Source organism: Epinephelus fuscoguttatus, linkage group LG11 (genome assembly GCF_011397635.1).
Source record: "Epinephelus fuscoguttatus linkage group LG11, E.fuscoguttatus.final_Chr_v1".
Classification (NCBI taxonomy): Eukaryota; Metazoa; Chordata; class Actinopteri; order Perciformes; family Serranidae; genus Epinephelus; species Epinephelus fuscoguttatus.
Genome location: NC_064762.1, coordinates 25,519,792 through 25,542,052, shown reverse-complemented (window position 1 = coordinate 25,542,052; position 22,261 = coordinate 25,519,792). Strand labels below are relative to the sequence as shown.

Here is a 22,261-nt window from a genome sequence, read left to right as displayed (position 1 = left end):
AAGGCCACAGATATTCAAGGTGCTCATACCACAATGTTCAAACATTTGTTAGCAATTAGCCTCGGCCACAAAACTGACTTTCAACAAAACACATGGACCCTCCCTCTCCCTCCCTTTTTATTTTTTTTTTCACCCTGTCCCTTTCCCAGTCCCTCCCTCATTTTCCAGTTTCTTTGTTCCCCTCCCATCTCTCTCTCTCTCTCTCTCTCTCTCTCTCTCTGTCTTTCTTACCACCCTTGTCCTTTCTCTTCATCCCCTCTCGCTCCATTTCCTCCCTCCCTCTCTGAAGTTGCACATGGTTTCTGTCTGAGAAGGTTTAGTTTCCTCAGGCCCTGGATGGGAGAGGGATGATGCCAGAGAGCTTCAAGCAAACACACATGTTCCAAAATTAAGACGAGCCTTGATCAGTTTCCTTCAGCATTGAAAGACTTGCAAGAATATCTGAGATAATCTAGATATCAGACAGTTTTTTAGATTGAAAAGGTGCCTTTTTCTTGCTCAAATGGAATAACATCCTTTGTGGCTGAATCCTAAAGTGCTTGCTTGTTGTTCATCAAGTTTTTAAATATGTGGAAGTAAGACTTTTTGGGACTTTTGGGCTTGATCTGTCTTTGGAAAACTGGGAAATGTTTCACGAATGAGGTACATTGCTGACTGCCTTTGTTATTCCTGGACTCTTGCTTTGTGGGAAAAAAAGGTGAAGAGGATTGCAATATCACCTCCATCAAGTTGGGCATCAGCAAACTAGACCACAAGTTGTTTGTGAAGGATTCTCAGAGGGAGGAATCATGAAAGGTAATGTCTCTGAGTTCTTCCGTGTTGTTATACTGTGTTAATAAAGCACCTATACAGTCTCCTACTATATCACTCTCTAGTCTTGCAGAAAAAAACATTTCTCACCAATACCTGGGTGCATTTGCCAGTGTGAAAAACAATTTAAAATGCAAACAGGAACAGTATCTGTCATTGTGGCATACAGGCAGGCACCTGCAAAGGGCACCAGCGACCACATATGCTTCTCATCTGCTGTGAAACTTGGCAGTGTGGATCCTGAGAAAGTGCCGGTTTGTTGTTGTTGGACGTGAGACTTTGATCAGTCAGCTTTAAATCTCTATATGTGTGTGTGTGTGTGTGTGTGTGTGCGCGCGCGCGCACCACAGTCCTGTTTCATAAAACATAAAATGTTCCCTGACCTTGCCAATCTGCTGCAGATTGACTTAATATCCCCCTTTAGAAGAGGGCGAGTGAAAGCATAACATCTGAATTTGAGCTTTTTCACAACATGCCATGAAAGGAGAGCTGCCACCGTCTTTGAAGAGGGCTAGGGCTTTTACATGGTTCCCAGACATACAGTATGAGAAGTGAGAGGCTGACAGAGATGGAAGGATACAGTGGGAAAGAGGAGATAAGAGAGGGGGAGTGAGAGGGGGCAGGAATGAAACCCACATGTGGGATAGCGGCTTGAAAAATGATGTTGAGTGTTGACATATTCATTACCGACAATAATTGGCATATGATGGACTTGTTCCTGTATTTATTGTTGTTGTTAACTGAAATCTATCTGTATTCTTTCCTCTTTTAAAACTTGGCGTCTCTTACCTTGGACTTTGTTTTGATGGCGTTTCGGTATCAGTGGTGGCGCTGTTTCATTGACCATTTGCAATAAAACCCTCATCCAAACATTATAGCTTAGCAACCGTACCTTCTGGTTAGTTTACACTCCAATAACTCCAGTTCAGCCGACGTCAGCATTTCAGTTGTTTAGTCATCATCCTAGTAGCCATTTCTCTTGTAACATTAATGTAAAAGGTTTGTAATGAAATAACATTCTGGTCTCATATTTTTTTCTCATTGTAATTATATAGTTATTGGCTCTATAATGCAATAAAAGAACTGCTGTTTTTCTAGGTAATGTTGGCTGACATGAATCAGCAACTGGTGGGGATGCTTAGCCTCAGATCATAATTAAGATCCCTTTTGCATGGTACTCATTATAAAGTAAGTCAACTGACAACAAAAAAGTCAGCTAAAGACTGTTTTCTAACTAATGCAAAGAGTTAGGTACGTTAGATGGATTAGCTAGCTAGGCACAGCCAAAACAATTTCCCAGCAATGGTTGTCATTTTAGCCAGGAGAGTAGACGGTTACCAACTGGAAATGAGAAACTGCTTTTGGCTTCCTCTGCTGGAATTCAAGGAAAAAATACTCCAGTGAATCGGTGCCATGCCATTGTTCCGATGGCCCAAAATTTTAAAGCTCAATTAGTCCGGAAATTGCCCCATTAGACCAAAAGCCCAATTCTCTGACACCCCATTATCCCCAAAACAAATGGCTATGCTCCAAAGAGACATTTCTCCAAAAATACACACTCCCTGCAGTCAGTGTTAGTTTGCCAGCTGTGTTTGAGACTCTGAAATAATGTACAAATGTAACATATCCGTAGTTTACAGAAACAGACAATGCTTCTTTGGTTTGATTTTTCTTATTGCAGGGAGTGGGTATATTCGTAGAAACTGGACTAGCGTTTGTTTTTGGAACAATAGGCTATCAGAGAAATAGTCTTTCCATTCAATAGAACATTTTCAGGACTTCGGATTTCACTGCACATAGCAACTTCTCAGATTATCCACTGTTTTTTGTTTTTATGTTTTTTAATTTTCAATCTTCTGCTGGAAGAAAAACAATATACAGCCACCTAGTGGTATCATAAGTAGGACACTGCATTTCATGAAGGCTCTGCAGTGTGGTTTTGGAAGCAAAAAGTGAGAACACCACACTCAGACCTCCTGGTGTGCTGTGGGTGTTTCATTGAGGTTAATTAGTTAATTACTTTCAGGTTAGTGCAGTGACATACTGTCTTGGTCTTGATTATATATAATGAAAACCAGGTATTATAAAGTAAAGGTTTTTACAAAGTGAAGCTGTTTGTAATTGTTTTATTCCAGTCTGTGGTAGAAAATTGCAAAACATGTATCCAGGTGCAGGTTATTGCATTAGTTATCAGTGTACAATAATTCAGTTGCTCAATATGGTTTTAGTTTTTTTGTGTGATGTGGGGTCTAAGTTTTTAGTGTCACGTTTTTTCCCTTAGAGCTGGGAGTGTGTATAGAGTGGTGCAGGGTTGATGTTTTTTTTGTTGGCTAACCAAGAAGTTAGCGTCATCCTGGTTCCCTTAACAAACAGCTAAAGGGATTTTTCCATTGGATTTTAGATTATTGCAGAAATGCAACTCTGGCAAACAAAAGTTTATGATACTTGCATGTTTTGTTCAGCAAGATCATCTTCACAAATTAACACCACTTTTATGACTTCTGAAGTGCAAATGCAATCGCCGGAAGTAAAAAAAAAAAAACTAATGATAGGCTATAAACGAACTACACCACGGTTGCATGACTTCAGCCTCTCCATCACAACAAAACATGTAAAAGCTTAAAAATTAATCAGTGGAGGGTATTAACTGATTTATGTTGTAGAGCAAAAAGTGAAAATCTCTGAAGCTTGTGTTAATCACAGACCTTATTTTAGGCAGCTAAAAAAACAAAAACATTCAAAACACCCACTGACTTCGAGACAAGGGATCTGGGAGTGCTAAAATGCTGACTCATTTTTAGAACTCGTGCCTGCACCACTGTATCATAGTAGGATTTTAATTTTTCACGAGTGCCTGAAGGAAATCAAGAAAAGCGTACAAGTAATGACAAAAGAAATTAAATCAAACTAAAATTCAAGTAAACACATTGTGTCTGCTCCTGTTGAGTCTTGAGAAAAGAAGCTACCATGAAGTACAACACGATACAGCACATTAACTCCTGAGAACATATACAGTACTCTGCTCAGCCAGCACAGGAGGTCTGTTAATGTGGTTTCCAGTCTTGCTGAGAGCAGGTCCAACCCTGCCCGACCAGAACCAAACATGCTGCCTCATACATTCCTAACAGGGCTGGAGGGGAGGGGGGGATTCAGAAGAGGTGAGGCAGGTGTATGGCTGGCAAAGGAGAAGGAAAGAGTGAGGGAAGGGGAGAAAAGAAAGGGGGTACAGAAAGAGAGATTTTCTTGTTTTCAATTCCACTTTTGCTGTGGCAGCGTTATGAATTTACAGTCAAAGCATTTTGAATTTGGTTTGAAAGGAGAACAAGGAAAAAGTCATATTGACTTGTCCTTTCTGTAGCCAGTTTGCACTTTTTCATTTATTTTTGCTTGCTTTGATTAATTGTCTGAAATGTTTCTGCTGGACTTATTCCTGTTTTTACACCAACACTAGTAGCAGACACATAAACATATTGAATATACAGCAACTGGATACTTAATTAGGAAGGCAGTGGTGTTGGTTAGTAGTAACAGCTGTTAATTTATTCTAGTCAACTTACTTTTATTCACAGGCAATGCTGTTTATGTAACTTTTATACTGATAAGGCCAAAGGTATGGAAAGTCCTGTTCATATATCTCTGTGTACTTTTGGTTTGGTTTCTCTTAATTCCAGTTAAGATGAAGTGTTGATGTTACAGCATACAATGGTTTCTCAGAAAATTTTCTAACTTTGTGTTAACAGTTTTTCTGTCAACAAAACAAATACCCCACACACAAACACCATGATATGGCCAGTAGTAATTTTGATTTACCAGATCAGGTTGCACCATGAAAACTTTAGTTTTGATACAGTTGGTATTTGTAGGAATGCCCAAAAATATCAAGTCCTTTTACAACAGTGGGGAAAGTAAAGCATTTGCTACCATGCTGAAGAGTAAGAGTTACTGTGTGGCTTTTTTGCATGTCAAACAAACTTAAAACCCCAGAGTTAGAGGGTATTTTTTAATCCGGACTCTATTTTCCTATGTTTTTGTGTCTATGTGACTGATTAGATCAACATTTTTTAAATTGGTCCAGTATAGAGCAGGGGCAGAAGCCAGGCTGCAACAAAAACACCCAGGGCATGTTTGTACCATCAATTAAAAGTGCTTATTTTTGCCACTGAGAGGCTCCAATTGTTTATTTAGGTGTCTGACAACACTGTTGAAAGGATCCCTACAGAGATAGACCTTTCTTGTAAAAGAGTAGGATCTTTTTTGTCAAACAGCCCCAAAATTGCTTTCGTCAAACCCACCAAATTCTATTTAAATAAACTAATTTTATCGTCATTAAGCACTCTTCATTCAGAGTTGACAGACACTAAATAAGGCTCACAAAAAACTTCTTGGTTAGTCTTTCCACTGTTCTACCAATTATCAATTGCTGGTTTGGTTGTAATAAACCCTTAATTCACCCAGTGGGATGTAAGAATATGCGGGCTCTATACAAGCTTAAATTACACTTTATTTAAATGGAGTTTGGTAGGGCTTAGCGATGGCAATTTCAGGGCTGTTTCCGGTTAAACAGAAAGGATCTAACCCTCTATCCAAACGGTGTTAGATTGTTAGCCACTGGTAGTTTTTTAGGTTCCAAATCTCAGTATTGAGTAAAGTTAGTGCTACTATAGTGTCTCGAAATGAGCATGGTATTCTGATGGTAGGGTAAGTTTAATCAACCATATCTATGATAAATATAATAGTTAGGGGTGTAACGGTACACAGAAATCTCGGTTTGGTACATACCTCGGTACACAAGTCACGGTTCTTTTTTTTTTTTTCAGTACAGTAATGAAAAAAATAGACAACTATTGAATATCTTTTACTTATTGGTAACCTTATTAAAACATACCACCACAGCAGTTAACTCTTTTTACATAATTTTTGAATGAAACAAATATATATAAAATCCTGCTTTTCACATTGTTTGAATGAAAATAGAAATATAAAAGTGAAAAATAAAATCCTGCTGTTTTTTTTAAATCATTTTTTGAATGAAAAATATAAATATACATTTCTGCTTTAACAGTTTTACTCAATTAAAATAAAAAGTATAGTGCAGCTGGTTAGCTTTAAAGCCTGCTCAGATTCAGTTTTACTAGGAACTTACTTAGCTTTCCCACTTTGTTAAAGTGCAGTAAACAAAACATGCTTATATCTAAAGTTCAATTAAACAATTTTACTCAGCTCCAATGGCGTTGATTATTTCTTTAGCGCGATGGTCGGGGAAACGCTCTTTCTTTTTACACGACGACGATATCGTAGTTTGCACCAGATTGCTTTTTCTCGTCGTGCCAGTTAACGTTCAAACTCGGGTGGTGTCGCTTTAGATGCGTTAGCATGTTAGACATGTTTCCAAGTACATACCCGACCGCTGTTCTGCAGTGTCGGCACACTGCTTTTGTCTTGTCCACTTGTTTATTTCCATCTTCGTACTTTACCCTGAAACCAAAGTGTTCCCAAACGGAGGACTTAAGGTTTGCAAGTGGGTCTCCAGGTTCGTCAGGCTCACTTGCCATGTTGTCAAAATGCAAGAATGTGCTGCACAAAGTGAAAGCGGAGATTTACGGGACTCGTTCTGTCACTCAATTATGTCCGTCGGGGAACTAGATATTTTAAATGGTTCGGCTCACAAAAATGGAATTAAAATAAAATAAAATAATATCCTGCGCCCAACAATTCGGTACAGGGTCGTGCCGAACCGAAAGTCGCGTACCGAACAGTTCGACACAAATACATGTACCGTTATGGCCCTAATAATAGTGTCTCTTATGTGAGTTTAAAAAAAATGTGCTTTCCTAGCGTTTACAGGCTGGGGGCGACTCAGCCCTCACAAGTCCCCCCCAAACTATGACTAGAAACTGACCGCATCTATTCTGTAAATTGGTTGCTATTAACATTCAGCTACGCAAACAGGAAGGACTTTAATTCAAGTATGAATAAAAAGAGAAATGTGCTTGTTTCAGACATGACGTTAATTGTGTTCACGCAGCAGGCCTGTAGATTGAGTGGAAAATACTTGATTATGTGTATTTAACTGATGCTATTTGGTTATTTAGTCTAACGTTGTTAGCATAAAGTCATAATTTAAAGGCGCTGTATGTAAGAATGTGGCCAAAACGGTAACTGCACTCAAATTCAAAATACTGCCACGAGTTGTGTCCGCCCCCCCTCCCCTACAGATTTGAGGTTGCTGGACAGTGGCCCGCTGGAGACTGATTTGTTTGCCCACGGGCGGCTGCCGTGGCAAGGCTGTGTCGCCGCGTCCTTGATCTTCGGTTTTCCAGCAGACCGTTCGAGAAAGTCCGGCTTCTCTGCTGCTAACACTGCTGCCGGGATACAGCTGAGGAGAGAGCCAGCTGTTGTATGCTATACAGCAGCTGGCTCACATACATGCTATGTACCGGGACACTGCTAATGCTGCTTGCCGTGCTGCTGTAGCTCAGTCGTAACTGTAACTCATGCTGAGATTCTACTGACTGTGTGACTGGTAGACGGCGGCGCAACAGGCCAAAACACAAATTCAAAACATTAACATGATTTGCGGACTGTAAAAATTTTTTTTAATTGCGAATATTCTGGCCGTATTATTGTTGTCGGTGAGATCAGTATGTTATATGAACATTATTCCTTAGTCTCTGTGACATATTAGGAGGATTTTACGACTATTTGCTTTAGATTTCTTACATATAGCTCCTTTAAGATTCATTTGTGAAAATTTTCCCGGATTACATAAATAAGCAGAATTTTCACCCATTGCCTCGTTAGTTTAAACAGGTAATATATATTAGATAGCTAGCTCACGTTTGTTTTTTAGGTTGGTTCTGTTTGCTAATAGTTATACATGGCAGTTAGCGGGTGTACATTTGTAGTGACAATCAGTTACAACTAACTTAACATAGTTTCTGTGGTGCAGCCACTTTTGATTCACCGATGTAAATATACAACCCAATCAACAGAGAAAAGGTTGGCCTGGTACATTCCTGCAAACCAAGGATACGTTACATTATTATGTAGCAGATACACTGAAACTTTCAACAACATTGTGGTTAAGGCATGGTTAGGTATGAGCACAAAACTGCTTTGTCATGGTCAGGAAAGATCATATTTGGGCTTAAAATACCCAGTTTTGGTGGCACAATCACTGCTGTAGAAGCAGTTGATGTCTTGGTAAAAATCAATCACCTTTCGAGACACTATCCTGGTAAGCACAGTGATTTCATGATTAAATAAAAACAAACAAAAAAACAAACTGCTTGTCATAGCACTATCCCCAATGGATGAAAAACACCCATGTTTAATGGCTAAAAGTGGCTTGAAACACAGCATCGACTCACTAAAACAACCAGCTTTGTTGTTTGTTGGTCTCAAACAGTCATATGCAGCTTGGCAGGTATCTCACCTCAGTGTCACAGCATCCCCTGCTCCTCCCAATGACAAAGTCAGCTCATTAGTCACTTCAGAAACACTGATATGGTGCGTATGAAACACACAAATATAACCTATTTGTGATCTGCACAAGCATACAATGCCAACATTTTCTTCCGGTGACTAAGCTGAGATATCCCTATTAGTAAACACTAATGTTATAACTAGACGAAATTTGAATTTGCCAACAGCTGAGGCAGCTGGCTCGAGGTCTGTCCAAATTGGATTGAGCAAGAACTTGATCGTTAACCACAATCTCAACTCAGGTGTCTTTTCTTTATTTTGGAAAGGTTTTCTTATTCTAATCTTCATTATATCTCTGGAAAATTCCTGTAAGTGATCATGTGAAATTTGAGGGCAAGTAAGAAAATGGAGAAAGGCCCGCAAATAAACCATTAGGAAAATATTGTACACGCCCTTTGGCCTTGAAGCCCTGTAAACCTAACCAGGCTTGTCTCCGTGTCTCAGCCTGGCTGTCCAAAGTGGTTTTACTCCTGAGAAAACATGATGCATTTATGGGATCGTGACTCTGAAAATCTCCCGTTTCACTGGCAAACCACAATAAAAGAACATTTCCTTGTAATGGCTCGTCCATAACTTGAGCGTTGCAGTCTGCAGCAACACATACCAGGCGTTTATAGTTTTGCGAGGAGACCACACATTCCAGTCAGAGGGCACCTAAATGGCTTGGATGTCAACAGAGGTTTGGAGAGGGACTCATTTGGCTTTATGAGTTGTGGTCAAGACCTCCGCTCTGATCTGGAGCAGGGCCCATCTTAGGACTCCTGGTTCCACTTAAGGCTGGGACTTGCTGAGGTTCTTGAGGGGGATTTTCTGGTCAAAGTAACTTAAATGAATTAATGAAAAAAAGGAACTTCAAAAAGCATGGCATGTTGAATCTGTGCATCTTTATGTGTAGAGGGCATGCCCATTTGCATGTTAAATCGGATCAAGGAGTGATGTGGTGAGGTTAAAGGACATTCAGGGCATGTAACTCACCAAGGATAACATTTTGCACAATCTCCTGGCACAATTTAAATCCAGAGGGGGAATGAGGTGAGGGACAGGGTGGGGAAGGGGTTTGGAAAGTCCAGAACCCCCTGAGAAGAACCACCACAGAGGAACCACAAACACGAAGTAGTTCGGATGGTTAGCTGACTCAAGTACAGGCCTGGCACTGCGTTCGCAAACACCAAAGGTCCTATGGTGAAAGAGGATGGAGGAAGGAGGGCGGACTGACTCCATGTGGGTGAAGAACAACATCCTGATATTTTCATTTTGATTTTTTTTTTTTTAACTTCATCAGGCTTATCTTTTAGTCCTGCTTTCACTTGCAACCCTGTGGGTAATTCTGTACTTGATACTGTACATGTATCTATATGGAACTGATTAGAAACTATCCTAAATGTTTAGAAAAGCTCTGTAAACCTGTAAAATTTTCATTGGTGTGGTGGCTGTTTTACCATACACCATCTGAACCAGCAACATACAGTCTGTATCCTGACTGAAACCATAACAAGCTCCTACCTTAATATTTTCTTAAGGCATTTCGAGCTTTCGTCTATGAGCTGATTATCTTTTTGTGGAGCTGTCAGGCCTCATGCAAGAACATTTTTGTATTCACTGTAACTTCTTTAATTCTATACGTTTTGCTCACACCAGGGTTGTCTAATTCATTGAACTCTCTTAACTGCATAAACTTTTCAGAAATTACAAGTTTCAGTCTGATGAATGCCACCTGCTCAGATGTGCATTCAGGAGATGCGCATTCCTGGGATTTTATCATTAACACAATTGACAGCCCTGAAATTGCCAAATAAGGCTACCTGCTACACTCATGGCAACATTACAAGGAAGGACAATAGATGCTGTCTTCCATTTACCTTGAAAGTGGGAGCTGGTAATGGCGTAACACCCGAGCTGATCGTATTCCAGTACAACAAGATGAAAAACCAAGATGACCCCCACCAGGAAAATCTATATTGTCACGCCAAACCGACATCAAAGAACTAGTGGCAAAAAAAGGCTGACCGCTGCACAAAAATTTGTGCTTCGCGTAGGTTGTTCGTTTGCTTTCCTCACTTCTGTTTCTCTTCTCATGCGTTGAGCTGAACTACAGCATGCTTGATCGGTTTAAAAAGAGCCAACTGGTGTGACAGACACACACCAATGGCCCAACATTGACGGTGGGCTGGCTGTCAGCTTGGTGTGTTAGGGCCCTTAGCCATTGTTAGCAATGTCAGTTAATAGCAATGCATTACGCTGTATTTTTGCATGCAAACACTGTGGCAACATGTCCACAGCTAGAAGTTGGACAGTATTGTATGTATGACAGATTTAATGAGACACAGCTAAGGAAGAAGTAATAAGTAATAACATATTGCTACAGATTTCACTTACTGCTGATGGGCAGAGCAGCCATCTTTTTGGCTAGCCATTTTGAGGTCAGGGTCGGTGAGGTTCTTTTGATTTTAAGTCAGAAATGTAACTTCAGGGAGAGTCCCAGCTGAAATTTCCCACTGGGAACTTGGAAATTCTAAATTCCTAGTTCAAATGGAGCGCAGAGAGTGTGAGTGAACTCTCAAACATGCAGTGATACATGATCTGAGTGATGGATGACGTGTTTGTGTCTTGTTCTGCTTTGTGACCTTGATTTGACAGTGCTGAAATGATCTCTGTGAGACCAAAACGTTGCTCTATTGAATTAAAAATAAGTACAGCGTGCAGATGTTTCATCTGATTTTTGCAAGCAGTTTCAGGAAGGAGAACGATCACATATGGGTGTGATATTAGGGTGTCTACATACAGTACATGGATTGTAGTTCTTATTTCACCAATACAACATTTAAAAGTATTGTAGTATTTCAGTTCAGTGATCTTGACCTGTGCATAGCCACTTTTAAAGTTAGGTATAAAACCAAAGACCCAGGTGTCAAAATAGCCGTGATGTAATTAATCACAAAAAGTATTCTTGGCAGAATTTGGAAACATGGTCATTTTCCTGACCGTGTTGTACTTTTATTGAATTATCCACAGTTCAGTACTAAATCCTTTGGAAGAACTCTTGGAAATGTTTAGTTTTGTTAAACACATTTTTTTCAAGCCTTTCCTGGAAATACACATCCTTACAGTATATTTACTTATTGTCACAGCATAAGTACACGCTTGCTCGGCTCTCAGTGTGTGTTTAAACTGCAACCAAGGTTTTCCATCCTCAGTTTGCCTCACTGTCTGGATAAACAGCCAACGACACATGTCTGGTTCGGTCTTTTTCTGCAGAACACAAAGCCGCAAATAATCCATTTAATTCATTTTATAGTTTCAGATGCATTACAGGAATGTATTTCTGAATTTGATCCAGACAAAGCCTTAATATTGTCACAGATGTTGTGCATTTTACTGGTAAATTGTTAGTTGTTAAATTCTTTATGCTACAGAATTTGGTCCCACATAATACATATTCAGATATGTTGTTTTTTTGTAAGCAGTGCATCTCAGAATGAACATCCCCCAAGTCCTTATTTAAACTCTAACATTGTCATAGCATTGTCACATCATAAAACAGATTTATTTTAACAATTTTGGAGGTTACAAACAAATGTCATCTCGAAATATCAAATTGGACTGAGACCTTGTTGCAAGGGTGGTCTTGAATGATCCGATCCCACTCAGTTACACGAAAGTAAATTGTGTTACCTGTTAAACACGTCATAAAGGGTTTTTACAGATGCTTTGCTGCACCAAATTTTGAACCAAGTACAGCAAGCAAGTGTAAATTTTAAAGAGACAGAGTGCGTCCACTGACTGAGACTAAAGTAAATAGAGTTTCCAGTAGTTTCAATGTTTTGCCATAGCCTGACTGCATAGGTGTGACCTTGGAGGGGCCGTGTTGTCCTGCTGTCACATCAGCTCAGTTCTGCTCTGTGAGTGTTGGACAGGTCGACTTCCTCACTAACGAGACAGACGGGAGGGTTTTTTTCCACAGAGAGTGCAGGGAAAACATAAGGAGAGAGAAGAGAAGAGGGAGGGAGGTGAAGGAGGAGAAACATGACCAGGGAGCAGATATTTGAGGGTGGATACTGATGGAGATATTTTAGAATTTCAGCTTCCAATAGCAAATAATTTGCTGACATTCAAACATTTCAATCTGACCATTTTCATGCCACAGAAGTCCAAAAAATGACAAAAATTCGGTTTCTTCCCAGACATGTATTTTAATCAGGGTGGGAAAGTCTCTGAAACAGGATTTAGACCATATGGGATGTGAAAACTCTCCACTGAAACCCAGAGTAACGATGGTATCTGATGCTGCTACTAACCTCACCATACTCCCACTACTTGTACCACTCTCTCTACTAATACTGCCTTCAGATTGAAGTCGTAGGTTTGATTTTGGGTGCTTTGCCTATGTTGTTATGTTTCTAATAACACTTGACTGACTTGATATCAGCAAACTGGCGTATGAGTCAGTGGGTGCATTTACATGGACAAGAATAACCCATCAATGAGGCTTATCCTGATCATGATCATTTTCAGAATATGTTGTTTAAATAAATGTTAAATGTGGGTAGTGTCACCTCCAAGGCTCTGTACATCAGTGCAGAGAAATGGGATTGTTCATATTCCCCCATTATATAAAATTGCTAGTAATGCGGTTACTGATTGTTGCGGTCTGTTTGCTCAGGTACTGTGATGTTTACAAGAACGAATCGATGATAGGAGATGGGAGCAACAGGAAATACTGAACACAACACTGTACAGTTACTTCCACTTTACAACTTAACAAATTTCAGCCAACAGCTGTCTGCTCTGAATGCATCCACATCTCTTTCTGTCTCTGTCTCTCTCTCAACCACACACACCACATAATTACCACTCACCTGACGTTTTGCCTGAAAGCAGCTACGTCACTCTTATAACACTATTCTCCACTCCAGTGCCAGCCTGTCACTGTCACTATGTAGGACAGGGGAGCAGTGGATGACAATCCGCAGCCTCTTTTATTACTGAAAGATAAAACTCATGTTTTTTCACCACTCCAGAACTGAGACGCTGTCGCTGCCGTCATTTATTTGTATTTCTGCTGCGTCACTCTGCCGAAAGAACACCTGAGCAGGTAGTTGGCGGCTCTCAATAACCATTATAAGGTGTTTATTTCATTTCGAGTCCCTCAGATACATATTTTGGTTTCTTGTAAGTGGGATAAGGGCTTATCTGGGATTCTGAAAACAGGATATGGTGTTTACATGCACAAACACATAAACAGGATACTCCAAAAACACGATCATATACGGGTTAAGGCCTTTGCACACTGAATCACTTTTTTTCGTCATCGATTTTCTGCATTTTTCGCATCCGTCAGAACCTTTTAGGGACATTTGACTTGAAGAATCAGTGAAGAAAATGTGGCGGTGGCACACAGCAGCGGCAAGACAGAGGAACGGGGCACACAGAATAATTTCATAGCTCAGATAGCTCACTTTCAGGAAGTCAGATAGTGATATTCAGGTGGATGATGGTGACGAACCACACACAGAATGTGGAGACAGAGAGGGAGGACAGCTCCACCCCGTCATGTAGCTGTGGTGCCAAACTAAAGACAGACAGGGAGGGAGTGGTGATGGCCAGATAGGTAACTCCAGTGGAGAGAGGCACAGGAGGAAATGCGTCTCTTAATTTTGTCATGTATTGCCAATTTTCACAAAGAATAGAACAATAAAACACATCGGAATCAGTGTGCAAGACTTAAAAAAGAAACATTCGAAAAACATGGACTCAGTGTGCAAAGGCCTTTATTCGTGTCCATGTAAACACACTCAGAATAACCTTGAAAGAGTTTGTGCAGCTCAGCCTTTGTCTCGTCCCTGTGTTTGTGTATATGTGTGTGTTTTAGTAACTGCAGAGCAACGATTTATCTGTTATCTGTTTAGTTATCTGAACTTTCTGTCAAAAAATACTGTGTGGACATGTAACATTTTGTCCTTCTTGCTTTCTATCTTTTAAGTCCTTGTTTTCTCTCCTCATGTCCATCTGTCCTTCTTCTATCATTATGTCAGCGTCAGTGTTTTGTGACTCAGATCTGACCTCAGCTGTTCCACCGCTGGCTGACATAAACATCCACGTCATTCAGGCGTTTGCAGGCCAAGTGTACTTTTCTCTATCAAAACTTCACTGACACTGTTTTTTGAGATAATGTCATGTGTTTTCTTTATTTGGTTTAAGCCAAATTTAAACAAAAAGTTCATTTGTGGGAAACCTAACATTTAGATTCTCAAGTTTCATCCGTGTTTGTCAGCACCTATCCCATAATACTACATGCAGACTGTTATTTGCCTGTCAAAGACTGAATACAAATAAGCTATTCTGCCTTTGAATTCATTACGAATATACAGTTTCAAGTCAAATATTTGTCTTGTGTAGAAATGCAAAGTACACATGGAATTATACATTTTCTAGCTGATAAAAAACATACTTTTTTATGACAAATTATGTTTTTGACACTTAGATATTCATCAGAAATTGTGCAACTGCTTCTGGTTTTATTCTCTTCCCCAGCCATTTTTCTCCTTCTCATTCCCTATGAGAGGCCAGACCTCTCCTCATGTTGGGCTGATTATGTGGTTAACCACAGATATTGATCCACAGCAGACATTTTGGTTTCAGAAATTATTTTGCAACATTTTATACTGGCTTGAGAAATGGAATAAAACTGAATAACTTGAGATCTTTTTACAACTCAAAATGAACTGTAAACTAGTAAATCCAGGTTTACAGTTACACAACACATTGAAATGACCAGAGTTGGGTTTCACAGTGGCAGTGACAGACAACAAAAGTCAGGCTTTGGCTCTTTAAAAGTTTGTAGCTCAGTGTTTATGCGGAGGACGGCAGATTTATTCAGCTCGGATATGGAATAAATCCAACTGATTCAAACCCACTGACTCTGTTTCTTCTCAAACCATTGTATACTTTCTGTGTTCCAATATTTAGCTGCATTTTCACCAAAAATGGTGAGAGACTTCTGAGAGAATATGATTGGATGTCAGTAGTCAGCTGGTAGCCAAGCAGCCAATAGATAAGCAGCTGATACCAACAGTAGTGTAATGAAGTAATAATACTTTGGTATTTTTTCAAAGTATCTAAACTTTACTTAAGTTTTTGTATTTCTGTCAACTTTTACTTTTACTCCACTACATTTTTTACATGAAATGTATACTTTTACTCCATTAGATTTCCCCTAAACATCTTGGTTAATTACTACAAAATAGGGAAGAAAGGGAGGAGGAAGGGACAGACAGACAAATGAAGGAATGGGAGGGAAGGAAAAACTGGGTTTTGTTGAGTTCTGGAAAAAAGAACTTGTTTTGTGTATCATCAAAAATTCTGACCACTAGCTTTTACTTTTTCTTTCAATACATAAGTACATTTAATATCAGAAAATTACTTTTGATACTTTTACTCAAGTGCGGCTTTTATGTACTTTATCCATCTTGCTGCATTCACATGCTCCCAGGAGGGTCCCATTGTCCGCGTTGGGAAGTCGTTCTTCTGACTTTGTTGTGGTCATGAGCTTTAAGTCCTAATGTGGAAACAACATGGATGCTACATAGATGATGTGTTGTATTTTATTGCACAGAGTGTTTAAACAACAGGTTGATTACAGTTTGAAGCTTTATATTAGAGACTGACTTTGTCCCAGACTTGTTGCTGCACCAGTACATCCCCTGAAACTATACCATATTTCAATCAGGAGAGACAAAAGAATGAAATAAAAAAAAATAATATTTAATACAAAATACGAGTGAACAAATTAACAGATGATTTGTGCTGGTTAAGATTTAACAGAAGTCTTTGGCGCTTGGACACTAGCAGGAGACATTTTGTGATTGAGGGACATCTGAGCAGCAGCAGCAGCATAAATCCCCCAATGGAGTCCAGACACTGGTGGTGGTGGCTGATGGCTCTGAGGCTGATGGCTGCTGAGGCTGATGAGGCTGATGAATCTGTAAAGACTAGGTGGTGATGGGGAGGTGGAGGGCGCACACAACGGCAGCAAGAAAGAACCATATTTAAAATGAGGAGCAGTAAGATGATAGATTGACAGAGAAGGTGTGTTGCTGTGCTATTGGTTGATTGTGAATCAGATGATGAGTCAATTGACCTACCCAAACAATGACACCTAGAGATAGTGATTGAGCATAGGTGCAAGGAGTGAATGGCAGGGTGAGAAACAAACTTACCGCCTGAGCATGGAAAGTATTGTCTTCCTGACTGAACTTTTACTAGAGCTTCATTACAATAAAATTACACATGGGCAAAATATTGACATGCAATATATGAATTAATAAAAGGTTTATCACCATAAACTGAACTTTAACTTTCGTCTGCCACGTTTCTCCTTATATGACTTCAGCTCGGAAACTCGTGTACCAAAATTTTTGCTGACTTTCTGAGTTGTTGTTCCAACCTGAGGGGGCATCCACTTACATTTTCCCAGTCGGAAACTCATTTTTGCGATTGTTCCGACACCACATGAATGCAGGGTAAGCTCCATTTGCTTTCAACAGGGAAATATCTTGAAACCTTTCACAGCCACCTTCTAGCTTACAGGTGGACTCACAACATATATTTTTCATGGAATACTCCCTTAGATTACATCAGATCTGTCTAGACTCAGTCAACACATTTTCCACATTTCCACAATCAAAGGCGTCATTTTAGAGTCATTTCGCTGTGCTCATTTTCAGGTGCAGCACTGCTGTAAGTCTGCAGTAGCATGTGTGACCACATACTTTACATTATACAGCAGTGTTTCCGCAGTCTGACACTGTTTGCTTTAAGGCCAACTCCTTTGGCAGTATCAACACAGCACCATGGCAGGGTGTCCAACTGTCTCTCTTCAGCTACTCCCCAATCTGCCAAACCTCTTTTTTCCTGTTTTCTTCAGAAAAAAAAAGCCTCCCGTGCTGCTCCTTTGAGTGTTTTGGCTTCCTCAACATTGAATTCTTACAAGGTGTGGGGTTCGGTACTAATTTGGGTGGTGTACAGTTAATGACGTGTTGTATAAAGTCAATTGCTGTTTCACACAGTTATGAAAACATGATGTTAAATGAATTCGTCTTGTGTGGTTTATTAGGCCCTCTGGTTATATTCTGTGGACGTCATGCTTTTCATTTCAGTCCTTTTCAGCAAAGAGTGTGTGATGACAACCTCCTCAGACACACAATACTCCCATCAGATTCAGCACACAAAACCAACTGTTCTCATAACTTTACACCACTGTGGGGCTGTTTTCTCCTGAGTGAGCAGAGAAAACATTTGAGCAGGACAAAAACCTTCCTATGTATTGTGCTGAGATAGCAGCCCCACACTGGATATGCTCAGTAGTATACAGGGTCTTCAGGGGGAGGCTTTTGGGGGACTGTGAGGCAGCTGGTTTTTATGATTTATGACAGGAGTAATAAAACTTGTTGGTGGCTCCAGCAAAATTGGTTTCAGTCAGCTAAATGTCTGTTCTGTTTATATCTTTCTTTCCTTTTTAGCAGACAACTATGGTGGATATGAGAACCAGCTTTTCAAAGGTAATGATCACAGAAACAAATGTTTTTTATATGTAATTGTCACATCACCACACGATAAATATGTTACAGACAATATGGAATCTAATGTTAGTTGTTGCTGCCCTTACTTGATCTTATAAGATTCACCTTAGCCCCTTTTACTGCCCGTTCAAGTTGGGAATATTGCACCATTATGCCACCTCGCCATTCTGTATATAAGGTACAATTGCGAATATGGGGGACAGAGTGATCTCACCTTTAAGCAGCCATGGGAGGTAGTAACAGCTCTGGAACTATGTCTGTATAAACAGGACAACGTGCAAGACAGGATCATGGGCGACACAGGTGTGACATTTTGACAATGTGTTATGCGTGTGACTCACCCTCGGAGATTTAAAAAGTAGCTGCTAGCAGTTAGCAGCTAACTGAAAAAAGAAGCACAGTGGCCATAAATGTCTGCAAATCTGGAAAACAATGAGGTCTGGGAGCTCCTTACCCTTCGAGCAGAGGTGTAGGAGGTAAATGACACGTTAATGTCATGGTTGTTGTTTAGAAAGCACTGCTGATGCATTTGTTTTATGTCACACTAGAGGCTAACTCTATTAACTTAAATGTCACACCTGTCATGCCTCTTTTGATTTCACAAAGCTGCAATGCAGTCTATAACCACACAGTGGAGCAGAGTGATGCCACCGTCAAGTGGCTCTGTTTAAAAATGCAAAGGAGGCATAAAGAAGGGACTTTGTAATGACTCAGTAGTGTGATCTCTGTGCAAAAAGGGCTCTTGATAAATTTCAGAGAAAAATACATGAGGTTGAAGCTCTCTTTGAAGGGTATTCTATTATATACTAAAGGAATACACTGACATGTGTGAGACATTTATAAGCTGTCTTTACACGAGTAGCATGAGATAATTGACACCACTCTCATGTCTGTGCATTAACGATGGACCTAGAGCCAGAAGGAAATAAGCTTAGCTTAGCATTAAGAGCTAGTATTGAAATATCCACCCAGTAGTGCCTCTATGTGTACATCTTGACATCTTGCATCTTGTTTGTTGAATCTGTGCACAAACAGAAATGCAAAAATGGTCAATTTCTGGTATTAGAGGGAGACCAGGCAAACTATTTCCAACCTTTATGCTAAGCTAAGCTAATTACCTCCTCACTTTAGCTGCATATTAAAGGGACATATATGAAAGAGAATATAACTCTTGGCAAGAGACCATATTTTTTTCAGCCAGGTCTGTGTCATTGAGCTGTAGAGAGTGTGTGCAGATGAACGGGTCCGCCAGCCAAAATCCACTTGATGACACAAAATGACAGATTTTGCGTCACCCAATAGATTTTTTTCTCATTGCAAAGGCGGGGAGTTTTTGTCCCTGCCAGCACGGAGAGCACCTTTACACAGTTCATCTGCACACACTCCCCATACCTCGGTGACACAGACCTGGTTGAAAATTAGCAAAGTAGTCCTCCTTTAAATAAAAAAAAGTTTCAGTGATCTACATTAATGTGACTCCCTTTTAGATTTTTGTTTGTTTTACCTTTTTTTCCACCACGTTAAGTAATCAGAATGACACCACAATGAACACTACAAATATTAAAGTTTGTATATTCAGTGATTTCTTTATTTGGTCAGTAGTAGAGCATAGTGTTTTCAAATTGTCATGTTTACATTTTTCCTTGTCTTGTTTTTCAGAGGAGGATTTCACTGGAGAGGAGGAAATGCCTACATTTAGAGGTGAAGGCCACACACACGCGCACACACACACACACACACACACACACACACGTCCAACAACAGCAAATAATGTAATCTGCATCATGGGTTTTTTCACCAGGGACATACTGTGTATACATATGCCATCTGTGTATATGCATGGCTTAAGCGTAAATGTCTGACTCTGCTCTACAGAGTTTCACTCTTTTTATGTGTTTTTACATTTGCCATGATAACAATACTCCATTACATTTAAGAAGGAAATATTGCACTTTTTATGAACGTGATCATCTGATAAAATATGCTGTATAGATGAAACTCGACCAACACAGTAAGATTTAGCCTCACTTCAGCCATTTAGCCAGACAGCATTAAAATGATCTGATGTAGAAAGCTGAAACGATAAATCAGTAAGTCAGTTGACAAAAAAAGAATCAGCAACTGTTTTGATAATTAATTAATTGTTTAAGTCATTTTAAAAGAAAAAGGCTCAGACATTTTCTAAGTCTTGTATGATCACAAACTAAATAACTTTTGGTTTTGAGCTGTTAGTTGGAAAACAGGCAATTTGTAGACATTAGCTTGAGCTTTGGGAAATTGTGATGACATTATATAGACTAAACTATTAATTTGGTCAATCAAGATAATATTTACATCCTACTTATGACACTTACAGTACATTTATTTTTATTATATTGCAGAATATTTTTATTGTATCACTGCTTTTACCCAAGTATAAGATTTGTATACTCCTACCACTGGTTTTATTGATCTCCAAACAGCCAAAACTGATAGAGATTTTGGAATTTTTTACAAAGTTGAATAATCAAATCAAATGTAGTTTAACGTTTTTGTTTCTATTTCTGTGTCATGGTAACTCATTGTCCCTCCAGGTCGCAGCAGAGGAGGCTGTATGAGGTGCCAGCAGAGCCACTCTCTCCAGCTGGCTGTCAAAGTCCTCTATGGATTTGTTGCGTTCCTCATCATTACTGTGGCAGTGCTGGCGGCACTGGGTGAGCTTTTTTTTTAACAATTAAGTTGCAATGAATGAATCATGTGAAGTTAAAGTCTCTAAGCCAAAAAATACACCATATATTATCTCCATACTCCCCCACGGAGACATTAATCTCTCAGGTTGGATGTGGTCAACAGCTCGGTGATTAATTAGGTCTATCCACTGATTAATGCTGACACTTTGCTTGAGGCTTTTCATGGGAAAAGATCAGGCTCTACTTTCCTATGTATGTGTGTGTCTTAATAAAACTCAGTCCATTTAACTCCCATAGATCAAGTGAATGTGATCCCGGGCCCCGTGTGCCATGTTTTACCTGACAGCTGCTCAGCACCAACAGATGCTTTTCACATTAACATCACATTTTATTGGGTATGAAGGCCGTAAATCTTCCATCTTTTACTACCGTTCAGGGATCTCAGGAGTAGAGAGAGAGAAAGTAGGGCGTAGTGAGAGTGATGTAAAATCCCACAACACTCGAACCAGCTCATATTCAGGTACAGAAGCATAATAAAACATTATTTAATCACACATGTGCTGGAAACATGTAGACATACTGTACATGCTCACTTAAGTTTGTGTTTTGCCACCAGCACTAGGTGTCAGTTAAACAGTCTGTTGCCATAGCAACCACTGCTGGCGGCGTTCCATAGCAGCACCTGTCGCATCTTATACCACCAGGAAAGCATAGGGTCAGCTGCTGGGTACAAGTCTTATGCCAACTATGAAGGGCACAGAGGCAGGTTGCGCCTGATGTTGCTGAGCAAGCGTAACCTATTTACCAGAAATCCCAAATTTTTTCTTCTGGGTTTTGTTTTTTTAAATGCATGTGCCAGGTTGTAAAGCTCTAGGTGGCCCTGCACTAAAACATCCATGGTTACCGTAGACTGATATGTACGGATGAAAGGAAAGATATCTGCCAGCTGTGATTGGTTGGTCCTTGTCCCACGACATGTGGTGCACGTTGCTGTGTTCCAAAAGTTGAACTTTGTTTATTTCAGAGTGCAGCTGTTGCATCCTGAAGAAAAAAGCACTTGGGAATGCTTGTGTGCTGCGATGGTGTTGCTCTTGCTTTTGAGCACACCTTCCACACGTCTGCAGACACCAGTGGATTTGAGGGTGCCAAACATGCGGCATGTGTCCACTCTGTGTATCATTGTTACATTGTGAGATTTGCAGATATTGACAGGAATCTTTTATCCACTCCTGAATGTCCTTGTTGCATAGTTATTTCACTTTCAATAGCTGTATACTGTTGTTTGTAATTTTAGATGTTAAAATGTTTATCTGCGATCAGTTTACTGCAATCCAAGCCAGCCTTGCACTAAAGCCAGGCTCAGACTACAGGAGTTCGGGGCAGATTTATCCTCGATTCACCCTTCCCGACAGTCTGAGGACAAACCTGGTGTGGGACCTTGGCCTCGCAAACTGCTTGCAGACTCATTGGGGCCACTGGATAATTCCAAACATGTTTGATATTTAGGATTAGAATCTGGATGATTATGATTATGTCAGTATGGAGCAGCTGACCATGTTGCCAAGTCATTCTCCCATCCAGACTAGTTTGGCCTTCTACTTTTGTTTTTCTCAGTGCAAAGCTTTATCAACACTACAGCAAGTTGTGGCACCGTGTCAGTCTCGGGTTTGTTTACATCTGCCTCCCACATAAGGGTTGTGCATTTTAGCTCCCTCTGGA

At 40.0% G+C, this 22,261-nt stretch overlaps 1 protein-coding gene across 1 annotated transcript in view; it reads left to right on the top strand.

The window, feature by feature from the left end:
- Window positions 1-260: 260 nt before the first annotated feature.
- scara3 (scavenger receptor class A, member 3) overlaps window positions 261-22,261 on the top strand; it is a 34,906-nt gene continuing 12,905 nt past the window's right edge. Inside the window, exons 1-4 of the mRNA XM_049590244.1 lie at window positions 261-795; window positions 17,814-17,852; window positions 19,533-19,574; window positions 20,447-20,566. Coding sequence (XP_049446201.1) covers window positions 789-795; window positions 17,814-17,852; window positions 19,533-19,574; window positions 20,447-20,566 — 208 coding nt within the window. The 5' untranslated portion in view covers window positions 261-788. The remainder of the gene's footprint in view (window positions 796-17,813; window positions 17,853-19,532; window positions 19,575-20,446; window positions 20,567-22,261) is intronic.